We start from the raw sequence: 12576 nt of genomic DNA on the forward strand, positions 1-12576 counted from the left end.
TTAAAAGGAATAAGAACAATAATAAATGAAACTATTTGGAAGAATCAAAGGTATACTAGCTATGCTTAAAAGCAGAGCTAATTTCTTTTTAAATCTTGGCTACTCTATTCCCATGGCTCAGAGGACCAGAATGACTTGTTAAATTGGCCCTTAAACTGGCAAATGCTTTCAGAATTCCATCTGCAACCAGGCAGTGGTGGAATAATCCACATAAAAATTCCTCAGAACACTGATGAAGCTGCACTATCTTCTCCCTTCCCTTTCACCCTTGATCCATTCATACTGGTATTTGTCCGCAGTAGGGTTCTTAATCATAGGATCACCTCAGATTCACCTAGATAAGCTTTTTTTTAAAGAAGGAGGTCCTTAACCCTAGATTTCTAGTTTCCACAGACCTGGGATAGAGTTTCAACATATTAATTTTTTTAAGTGCCCCAGAATTTTAAATAACATACCTATATACCTTATAGACTATAAGGTCAGATTACTTTCAAACTCATCCATCTTTTATAAAAAAAAATCATGTTTTTTAAGTTATCATTATTAATATTATTTAAAAAAAAATATTAGGTCTCACTTTTACTGTTACCATTTTAACTAAATCTACCAGTTAATGTCCGAAATAAATTATCTTTAAGAATAAAAAGAAATGAAATATTAAAAAAAATACTTAGGTGGCTCTAATTAGCATCCAAAATCTCCTGACCTAGAGCAGTAGTACTCAAAGTCAAGTCCCTGGACCAGCACCAGCACCTGGGAACAGTTAGAAATGCAAACTCTTGGGCCCCTTGAGTCCAATAACATACACAGAGATTAGTAGTAATGCCATTGCTCCCAGATGCTACTACAGTTCATAGAGTTACCTTGCTAACTCTGCTTGCTTCAGCAATTAACTAGAATTTGAGCCCAAAAGTCAAAAGTAGAATAAAACATATCTAAATTCTGATTAATGATTTTCTGAGATGGGTGATGCCCCTGCTATTCTCTGAACCAAAACAATCAACCACTTACTAATTCATTACAACTTCTCAACTAGGTAAGACACTGGAGGCCACTCAGGCAAGCCTCTTCTTTTTCAAGTAAGAAAAATGAAATCTAGCAGTGATATGTTAAGATAAAACAATCAGTCAGTGATGGACTCACATTCAGAACCGAATCTCCTGATTCCTATTTGTCAGTACACAAATCTAAACTTTAGGGGAACAGAGGAAGAATACTCACAAACAAGCATCAAATCAAATATAAAGATTTTATAGAAAATGGGAAAACATAATCAAAATGATCTTTGTCAATGTTAATTTTTTTGGTAAATGTGCGTTTAAATAACAGAGTTCTGGGTTTTTTGGTCTTTTTTTTTTTTTTTTTTTTTTTTTGCATAATGTCAGACTGATGGGGCTCAAAGACCCCCACATCAAAGCTTAATCATTACAAGTTGTATGACCTTGGGCACAACACTTACAATTTCTAAACTTCAATCTCCCTATCCATGAAAAGTTAATAACCACCACCATCTCAGAGGATTGATGAACGATTACCTGAAATAATATATACAAAGAGACTAGCACAGTGACTGACACAAAGGAAGTCCTCAAATGTTACCCGTTATCATTATCATCATTGTTATTTGCATTAATAGGTTACTTATACTACTTTATAGTAGTTTATATTTATAGTTTATAGGTTGTTTATATCCTAGGATTATTAATAAACATATATATCTTACTTGTCCAATCCAGCACATTAAATAAGATGGATCAAGAGACTGAGCCATTTTGAAAGCTTCATGAGCTTGCTAGGAAAAAAAGTCAAAAAAATAACAGATGTCATTTTATTTACTTAGTATTAAATTGCTTATGTTTAAAAAGCCTAAGAGAATAAGGTAAGTCACACTTGTCAACATAACACTTACAATTCTAAGACTTCATTGTTTAAACACAACTGGCAATGTTTAAAACCATGTTTTAACCACACAGTCCTAAAAACTCCTGGGCACAACAGATCTCTCTACAGGCTTAGGGGTTCTGTTCCCAGTGAAAGGGCAATATAGGAATGCACCTCATAGTCTGCAGAATTAACCATCCATTTGCTAGCCACAAGTCTGACAGATGTAGGTACTGCCCTCTCCTGAAGCTTAAGTGGTCGGATACAAACTAACCAACAATGGGGTCTATGACACGTATCTGATAGTGGGCAAAAAAAGAATGATCAACATAAATCTGTGCTAAGCAGTCAGGAAACTTTAAAGATACCTCACTTGGACACATTAAGGTGCATGCTTATTTTTCTACTACAAACATTTATTGTTATATGCCACCTTATGCTCTTTACTCAGTAATCTGTATGTGACAGGAAACAGTCTTATTTTTCTTATGAAAAAGGAAGCTCATGGATGGCAACTGAGTTTGCTATCATAAAACTACATCCATAGCTTATTAACTAAGATCTAGCTTTGTTTAAATTTTTAAAAAATATTTTCACATATTTTAAGCCCCAAATTAATATTCTCCTTCATTCTATTTACAGTCTCCTGAAGCAATCTTTGCAGTGAGTTAATTTATCCCTGAAAATGTTACTGAAGCTATTTTAAAAGAACGATATTCAATATAATAGCTGAAACACAAAACAGTACAGATGTGCTATTATCTACAGATTTACGGAAACTTCTAAACATGACCTACTAACACGTTTCCAATTACTGTATTTCTAATTCTCTAATATATAACTGTTCAAGTATGACAAATTACATCGTGCCATATAAATGAATTAATATCACTAAAGCCCAATTGAAATCACCCAAGCATAGGTTAAACTTAAGCTGCAAGACAGTACTAATCATCCCCCTGACTTCCTCACCCTACCCTAAAAAAGCCTACACCGGGCTCCTCTTACACGTGTACAGATAAAAAGAAAAACACCCAAATAATTCATAACACAATTGTTTTAATCTTTAAATGAAAACCCAACATAATCATAAAACCAAAATTTCTTCAGTTGTATAGAAAGGAAAATAAATCTTACACATTCACTATTCACATATATAACAAACTAAATGTCGTCAATTATCTAGTATATAGGAGGGCATACTGAATAGACAATAATATTCAAAGTATTTCTCCACAAGAAGCTGAGCGATTACGAAGAGGTCATATATAAAGAACATTTTTACTTTGAATGTGACAAAACAGACAACACATTTACCTCAATGTTTTCATTTGCAAGGTATAACACTCCCAAGTTGGTCCATGCAACAGCATTCTGAAAAACATATATATATATACACACAATTAGGTTCCTGCCTACATGGCAGTCTCAGAAAATTATTAACACTAAATTCTGAAGTTCTTTATCATAGACAGACACAAAAAAACACCCACAATTTGTTCTGACTGGATAGACTTGATGAAACAGTGTTGAGCAAGGGCGTAATTTCTAATACCTGAAAAACAGAATTTGATGAAACTGAACTTTATTAACTAAAACAGACAATCTTCTAAAAATATTGAAGTGTTACTCAGTTCTTACCATTGTGACATGAAACCACACCAAGAGCATTCCAGTATAAGTGATTTTTACTGTCAAGTCTCACAGCCTTTTTCAGACACTGAAAAGTTGAAAATTAGATTAATTTCTATATCTTGGAACATCAGCATTTATATCAAGATAAATGTGGTTTTATGTGAAAACACGACAGTATCTACTATATCAAAAACATCTATCAGAAAAGCATTTGGTTTTTTAAAAAGCTTATAAAAAATTTCTCAAAACCATACATGTAAAGATTTCTCCAACAACTCTTTAAGATCATTTGTATTGTTGCCTGTTTCTGCTAGATGTTGTGCTTGGCGATAATAATTAATTCCAAGATCACACCACGTATTAGATGTAGACATCAGTTTTAACGCACGACCATAACACCTATGGAAATATAAAAATAAATGTTACGTTTTGTTAAAATGTCCTAATTCAAAGTGAATGTCATTAACTAGCAATCTTTGTAAGTTACCTTCCTCCAAGATGGAGGAGCTCATTCTTCTTTAATACTTGTTTTCCTTCTTTCTGACCTAGAAGGACTCCTAAAACATTAACATTCACTTTAGATGGTGAGACAGCATACAGACTGGTACAAGCATCCCCAACTAGCTTCCAAAGGCAAGACACATCAGCTTGATGCTGCAGAGCCCTAAAAAAATAAACAGTGTGATTCTTATAAATTTTTTCCAAACAATAGGAAATTTATCTCTCTCATTACAATCTTAATTACGAATTACTTCCCTGGTTAAGTACAGTAAATGCTTTACTAAATTCTTTCTAAATGGATTACATCTTATCAACTCCCTATTAGGAAGAAGAAAGAAAGGGAGGGATGGGGAAGAACTGATTATTTTAAATGCCAGAAATTTTGCAAACATCTCTTTGGTACTCTTTCTGTTAGAAGTAGTAGAAATCACATTAAGTAAAACAATAAGTTTTCCAGGACCAATTCACCATTAATACTGAATTTTTTTTAAGTATGCTCTCTGTGTTTGTCTTTTTAAACAATAACCAAAGCAGTAAAGTTGGTAACTCTCTGACAGTTAATTATTCTAAACTCATGTTTTGGCTTGTTGATATTCAGTCAAATAAAAAAGACTGGTAAATGTATAATATATTAAATATGTTTGGTGGTCCAAAGGATTTTTACTTTCTGAGACCAAGATTACCAAAAAGCTAAATATGAAAATGTGAAAATCCATATTTATTGAAGCAAATAAGACTGAATGCACAAGCTTAAAAGAGTAAATAAAAATATTAATTATGATGATAAAGATCACTTCTTTTTAGAATGAAAAAAATCTCAGCTCTCCATTTCTCTTCAGTTTTCTCAAGATCTTATAATTAAAACATGACAATTTCACTTAAGCCGACTCTCAATAATCCGCTATCAAACAACTATGCTACTGGCAGATGGACAAGCAGATGGAACATTTCTCATAGCCTTTTCTACTAAAAAAGTCCAGCCAAAAATCATTTTCCAATATCTTCCTGAGAAATAAGATTAATTATGGCAGTCATCGCTGAAAGCCCACTGTGAGGATCAGGAGGAAGGACAACACCATTTGTAGTTCCTCTGCCTAAATATCCTAGCATATTTTCTAAAAATGACAGCATGATAGAGAGTATAATGCTAAGCGAAATAAGTCAGTCGGAGAAAGGCGAATACCATATGATCTTACTCATATGTGAAATATAAGAAACGAAACAAATGAGCAAAGAAAAAAAAAAAAGAGGGACAAACCAAGAAACAGACTCTTAGCTATAGAGAACAAACTGATGGTTACCAGAGGGGTGATAGGTAGGGGAATGGGGAAATAGGGGAGTTTGGGAATTAAAGAGTATGCTTATTGTGCTGAAAAAAGGTAAAATAAAATAAAAATACCTAAAAATAAAAAATAAAATTGACAGCATGAAAGAAGAAAATAGAGGGGAAAAAGAGAGAAACAAAGGCAATTTCAACAGCCTAAATTCTTATTTCCTTTAAAGTTGAATAAAAAATAAAATATCTGTAATGTGAAATAACTTCTATCACCCTTACATAAGAATTACGGTAATATGAACTTTTAAGTCTAGAAGTAAACATAAATTTGGGGATTATCACTTAACAAATTTTATAGACCTTCATATAATCGGCTGTGAATGCCACATGCTACCCAGAACAAAATTTCCCATTGTAAGAAAGGCAGTATTTGTACATCAAGTATCATCACTGAAAGGTTCATGTTTATTCTTAAATACTAGTTCAAACGAAGCACGCCCTCTTCACAATACCCCCTCCTCTTTGGGAAGATCTATATTATGTGAGACTTGAAAAGTAGCAATAAAAATCTGTGGGTGAGAAAAGGCTAAAGTTTTCTTTTCATATTTGGTTCATACTCAAAGAAAATCAATTTTGGGCAACCAAATCAACGAGAACCAGAAGAGAAGGCAAGTAGGAAAAGAAAAGAAGGGGAGCACAAGAAAGATGTCTAAAAAAAAAAATTCAAATGTATGTGTAACAGACTTTTAAAAATCATCTAACACAAATAACACTTCTATTTAGCTAGTGAATTTACAGTTCTATTAAAACACCAAATTTACTCAAATTTTTCTGATTCCCTTAATATTAGACATCACTGTTTTCCTACACAGATTCTCTCCAGAAACAATGAGATTGCTCATTTCCCCTCACCTTCAGCCCTACCAATATACCTAATAAAGGCCCTTACTATGGACTGTAACACTGATACCTTACATCCAAGCTGCCACGCCCCTGACAGACCGCTTCGTCCCTCCCACCCCTCCCTTTGCACCTAGCACGTCAGCTGCTACTAAGAGCAAGAAATGGTATCTGTTCCCTAATCCAAAAGTAATAGAACACGTATATTATAGAATTCATTGGCTAGTCCCTTTTTCTTTAGGTTTGATATTCTGCATAATGACTGCTTCATCTAACAGAATAAATAAAGATTTTTCTAACTTTGGCTTTATTATAATTCTAAGAAAATAAACACTCTGAATAATAAGAATAATACTAACCAAGTAAAATATTCCAGTGCTTTTTCTATGTAGTCTACAGCTTTTCCATCAAGATAATCGACTAGAGCTGCTTTTGCCATCATAAGATGGCATTCGCCCAAACCTAAAATCAGGTTAAGTTTGCAATTATTAAAACACATACAAGAAAGACTTAGAATAAAGTTGAAAAAAAACATAGTGGTGTGATATTAAAGCCACTTTCCAGAAAACAAAACTCAGTAGTATTGTATAAAAATTATCTTTAAGTACAGTCTTACATACATTTAGTATAGAAATTCAAATGGCAGGGTTCTTTTGGAGTAAACATGTACTAAAAGTGATAAAAATCTATGGGAAAGAATTTCCTTGGCTCTGGGCAAGTTACTTAACTCAAAACCTCCGCTTTAAAAATGCTACTAAATGCTTCACTCCTTCGTGTTACTATTTATTAACTATTGTGAAATAAGATTTGATCTTTTGTATTCAAAACTGGATAGGAAACTATACTGTAAAAATTAAATGAAATAGCAATTTCCTGAAGTGCCCAGTAAAGATTTAATAAATATGAATTCTTCTCTTGAGAAAAGTTTTACAAAATTAAAAAAAAAGTTTTTAAGACCTAAGTTATGTATCACTAACAACATATACTACTTCTGACTTAAACCCCAATTATTTCATTTAAAAAGGAAAAAGAAATGAAGGACATATAATGGGCTCCAGGTTTTTTTAAGTGGTTAGGTATAATCACATAAAATTTAGATTATATGTGGACGGTGGTGTTTTACTTTATATTACCAAAAATCATTTGTTAAGGAGTAGGTATATATGGAGAAACTAAAATTAATTTAGGTAATTACAAAACAATGCAAGTTGTCCCCAAAATGCAAAAAATGAAAAAAAATCTAAGTTAAAAAGTAATTAAAAGGTACTGAGATATTCTGAAGATATAGTGAATTAATTATTAAAATATAAGAGCAGAGAAACTCTTGTTTGAGAGATCCATCAAATAGCTAACATGCTATTTGGTCTAAAAGTTAAATGTTTATCACATTACTATTTATCTACTATTACGAAACAGGATTTGATCTTTCTATATTCAAATCTATATAACAAGTCATACTATAAGAGGTCCATCAAAGAAGACACTTGCTGTTGACGAAAAAAGTCTTTTTCAGGTTATGAAATACATTTAGGAAGTTTACTCAGGATTTTATAGTCCAGTATCACAAAAGTCAAGGGGGTATTAAAAAATTACCTTTCAAAGCTGGCACATAATCTTCTTTCTTTTTAATGATCAGCTGGTATTGAGCTATCGCCTCCTTATATTTGCCTAGGATTTGCTGTATTGCTGCAACCTTAAACACACTGTATGTGGATTCCGGGTTCAGCTCACTGGCTTTTGTGAAGGATTTCAAGGCTGTCGTATAACCACCTCTGCTTAAGTATGCCTCTCCTAATGACTCCCAACAATTGAAGTCCTTTGGGTCTGCCCTTAATGCTGCCTGTAAACTAAAATTTCAGTTAATAGTAAGAGAACTAAAAGTAAAAGAACTACTTCCACATCTGAAAAGAAAATATAAAATAAATAATTCAACTGAATCACATATATCCATGGTTCCTTCTATTTATAAAACTGCTATTTAAAACAGGTGTACGGGGCACCTGGGTGGCTCAGTCAGTTGCGTGACGACTCTTGATTTCGGCTCAGGTCATGATCTTGGGGTTATGGGACTGAGCCCTTTTTTGGGCTCCACACTCAGTGGGGAGTCTGCTTGAGATTCTCTATCTCTCTGCCTGTCCCCCCACCGCTCATGCACTCTCTCTCAAATAAACAAATAAATAAATCTTAAAAAAAAAATAAACCAGGTATACCTGTTCCTTTTACAACTTCAATATATTTCTTATAATTTGAATATTTTAATTCTAAGAAATTTTATTACGAATTTGGAATGAGTAAGAACAAAATGCTTTTTCAAACAAGTGCTGGCCAGAATTTTTTTCCTTGACTATCTGGAAGAAGTCCAGTTTCCCACCAGAATAGGTATGTATCTCCATATGCCTCATAACAATTAATAATCCCCCACTGCTCCTTACACCAAAACAGAAATATCACAGTATTCTAGGTATTGACACAAATCAGAAATTTTATCTCGATCCAAATATACATATATATTTGTTAATGTTTTCACAAATTAGAGGAAAAAAATAACTGTGTTACAACGATTTGTTAGTTCACAAAAAAGGTACTTTCTAATCCTTTCTAGAAAGAAAATATACAAGGCTTATAATTAATTGTGATCATTCACATTTAAGTATTCATTTTAAGTTTTCAGTGTGACTGTAGTAATAAATGAAATTTATCTCTTGTAGTACAACCAAAAAACTTTATATACAGACTGAGGTCTTATAAACTTAATTAAATTGATAGAGAGATGCTATATTCTCATTACTAGGAAATGCCAAGGCTCTGTTACACTTCCTTGTAAACAGAAAGTCTTTGTTTTTTTAAATTGAAGTACAGCTGACGTACAATAGTATATTAGTTTCAGGTGTATAACATACTGATTTGAAATTTACAGACACTATGAAATGTTCACCATGATAAGTGTAGTTGATAAGTGTAGTTACCATCTATCACCAAAGTTATTACAACATGACTGACTATATTCCATATGCTGTACTTTTCACCCCTGTGACTTTTTTATTTTATAATGGGAAGTCTGTACCACTTAATCCCCTTCACCTATCTCTCTTATTATTATGAATTTATTATTTTTAAATATATTTTATTTATTCTTTTTTTTAAAGTAAGCTCTATGCCCAACATGGGGCTTAAACTCACAAACTTGAGATCAAGAGTCGCATGCTCCACCAACTGAGCCAGCCAGGCTCCTCTATTTCATTTATTCTTAAGTATAGTTCAAACCAAAAGACTAAAAACAAGCTGCACCACATGCATGTGAAGCTGGCAAATGTACTTCCTGCCCCAAAACAAAGCGTGTCATTGGGAGAACAACAAAGGTATCAGCCTCAGCTTTTTAACATTCTTTAAGTTTCCACTGAGAACCTATTATATGTATAACACCAGGAAGACTTCACTTCATTAGAATGGCTACCTCCTTAACAAATGGACATCATTGCGTCCATTTTTGCAATTCAGTGCCTTGCAGATAATAACAACCAATCAATTATAAATAAATTTTGCCATTTCTTCTCTCAAAATATAACCTGGATTGAGGCAACTTGTAAAGTCCACTTTGTGTATAAACAGAGTTTAATTTAAGGAACCAATATGCTAATAGTTTAAATATAATAAGGTGCCTTACTCAGCCACCGCTTGAGAATGCTGACCAGCTTTCAAATAGTATAGTCCTCGCCTGAGCCAGGCCCATTTTGCCGTTCCAGCACTTGCCTTTTGAGTTACTGTTGTTAGGATAGCTAAGGCAGTTTCCTGAAATTAAGAAAAGACTAATAATAGAGATCTCAAGTTTCAGAAAAATACAAAACACCTATGTAAAGTACCCAAACATATTTTCATTTACTGCTTCCAATTTTTTAAACTTATACTGGTATATACTCAACTACAGTTTCAAAAATAAGTGAGGAGTAATGTAATGTCTGCCAATGAAAAGAAAATTCACTCCACAAGCAGTGGCAAAAATTTTTCTATTGCCTCTACAAAGAAAAATAAAACATAATAACTTTCAGGTACACACATATAAAAATATTTCTAAGTGTTTAAGTATTAGACATACCATCTCTTCAAGCTCCACGCTTAAGTCAACTGCTGCAGCTCCAGACTCAGCATCAGTATCATCTAATTCAAAAGCTTTCCTGTAACAGCCACGGGCTCTGTTTTTATCTCCTACCACATCTCTGTAGTAATGACCTAAATAGCAGAAGACTTTGCCCATGTATGTATCCAGTCTGGCAGCCTTTGAAATAAAGATTGATAGCAACACAATATTAAAGTTTGTGTGGTTCTCTTTAAAAACACAAAAAATAAAAACACAGGTTAAAAGAAAAATGGAACACTTTTGTTAAACATAGAAAAATATGCCAACACATCCCTTAATGTAAGATTTAAAGCAACAAAAAAGATGGTTGTCACTGCTTATAGAATGCAAACAAGTGTAAAAATATTATTTCTTTGTTAAAAAGAAATGTGAAATTAGAGTTATTACATTAACCTTCTTTCATGCATCAAAATAAGAATGTAAGACTTTTAGATCTACAACATCTAAAATATAAGAAATTAAACATCTAGAAGTATATATGCACATAATATTACAGTGGAAATTACCTAAAAACAATGTATTTCTCCAGAGATAATTATGTATCATCTTCTATAATGTGTTTCTGAAATAAGTAACTTTTACATTTTTTATTTTCTCCTTGAAAACCCACATAACATTCTCACAAAACCTAATGTGTGAGAGATGAAACACCAAAAAAAGTTCAGTTAAAAAAAACAAAAACAAAAACCAGTTTGGGGTGCCTGGGTGCCACAGTCAGTTAAGCGTCCTACTCCTGGTTTCAGCTCAGATCATGATCTCACAGTTGTGAGACAGAGGCCCGCACTGGACTCAGTACTCAGTGTGGAGTCTGCTTGAGATTCTCTCTCTCCCTCTCCCTCTGCCCCTCCCACTCATGCTCTTGCTCTCTCTAAAATAAATAAATTAAAAATAAATGAATAAAGCAGTTCAGAAAACAGTAATTTGAAATACCTAACTTATATGATTATTATTTATGATTTTATTACAAATCCATTTCAACTAAGAATTGAATAGCATTTGTTTTACCTTTAGAAAGTGGGTAAGAGCCTTTGTTTTATCTTTCCTTGTTTCTTCATCCATGAACCAATATGTTAACCCAAGGTGGTAATGATATTCAGCAACTTCAGCATCTTTCTCAAGAGCTCTCTGAAAACTAAGTCACCAAAGGAAAGTAAAAAGATACATAGAACACACACACACGCACACGCACGCACAGGCACACACACACACACACGCACACAATGTAGGAAATTCCCTGTTGGGACAAAGTTTGAGTGATTCAAAAATGCTAAATCAGAAGTAAGTTATTACTTTAGAATTTAGATTATAATGAGAAAAAATATTATTTGAAGAGGAGCTTATAAAAGCACAGTGGCCTTTTAGCTTTACCAATGTGCTAAGCATTTAGAAGGACACATCAAACACTGTATCTACTCACTGACCATTATGATCACCTAGTTAAATTTCACACCCATGATAGAATTTTCTTACAGATACTGTGCTACATGTTAAACACATTTCTTAAAGATACTAACACACAGATCAAATTTATATGAAATGGATCTTTATCAAACCTACTCATTTTGAATTGTTGAGAAATATAATACATGAAGATATGACTACATCTATGAGCAATCTAAACATATCCTTACCATTTCTCTGCTCGTAGATAGTCCTTTTTGGTAAAATGAATCAAAGCCTCCAGGGCATGAACTTCAGCTAGGTCAGGGTAGGAAGAGAGAAGGTCTTCCATAATCTATAAAGTAGATATCTGTCAATTCTTTATCCAAATTAAGTCACTTGTAGTTAAAAAAATTTCCAATTGGGGAACCTGGGTGGCTCAGTTATTTAAGCACCTGAGTCTTGGTTTTGGCTCAGGGCATGACCTCAAGGTTGTGAGATTGAGCCCCATATCAGGCTCTCTGCTGTGAGTGGGCCTGCTTGAGATTCTCTCTCTCTCTCTCCTTTTGCCCCTTCCCCACCAAAAAAATTCCCAGTTTGAATGGAAAAAAACCAACCTTTGAAGCTTCATCTAATGAGCCTTTGTTCAGATAGGCCAAGCTTTTAAGAACCAAAAGTCCTGGGATATTATTTGCATCAGAAACCTAGAAAATAATTGTAAAGAAATTAAGTCTATTTCAACACAAAGAAGCAATGTTTGCTTTAATTAAAGAATGACCATAGAAGAGCATAGAGTAAAGGCACACAGGTCCTGATTTTTATCACTATGAACACATTCATTCTTTGTAATGTTTTTATTACAGAAAAT

The 12576-nt window shown here is 33.3% G+C and overlaps 1 protein-coding gene across 1 annotated transcript in view; it reads right to left on the reverse strand.

The window, feature by feature from the left end:
- Positions 1–12576, reverse strand: part of SKIC3 (SKI3 subunit of superkiller complex) — a 106305-nt gene that overhangs the window by 66265 nt on the left and 27464 nt on the right. Inside the window, exons 12-24 of the mRNA XM_044383998.3 lie at positions 12326–12412; positions 11960–12063; positions 11334–11460; positions 10287–10466; positions 9858–9982; positions 7787–8040; positions 6553–6655; positions 4004–4180; positions 3771–3915; positions 3523–3601; positions 3375–3436; positions 3199–3255; positions 1724–1792 (exon numbers count right to left, since the gene is read on the reverse strand). Of these exons, the coding sequence (XP_044239933.2) occupies positions 1724–1792; positions 3199–3255; positions 3375–3436; positions 3523–3601; positions 3771–3915; positions 4004–4180; positions 6553–6655; positions 7787–8040; positions 9858–9982; positions 10287–10466; positions 11334–11460; positions 11960–12063; positions 12326–12412 (1569 nt within the window). The remainder of the gene's footprint in view (positions 1–1723; positions 1793–3198; positions 3256–3374; positions 3437–3522; positions 3602–3770; positions 3916–4003; positions 4181–6552; positions 6656–7786; positions 8041–9857; positions 9983–10286; positions 10467–11333; positions 11461–11959; positions 12064–12325; positions 12413–12576) is intronic.

Source organism: Ursus arctos, unplaced genomic scaffold (genome assembly GCF_023065955.2).
Source record: "Ursus arctos isolate Adak ecotype North America unplaced genomic scaffold, UrsArc2.0 scaffold_5, whole genome shotgun sequence".
NCBI classification, from domain to species: Eukaryota; Metazoa; Chordata; class Mammalia; order Carnivora; family Ursidae; genus Ursus; species Ursus arctos.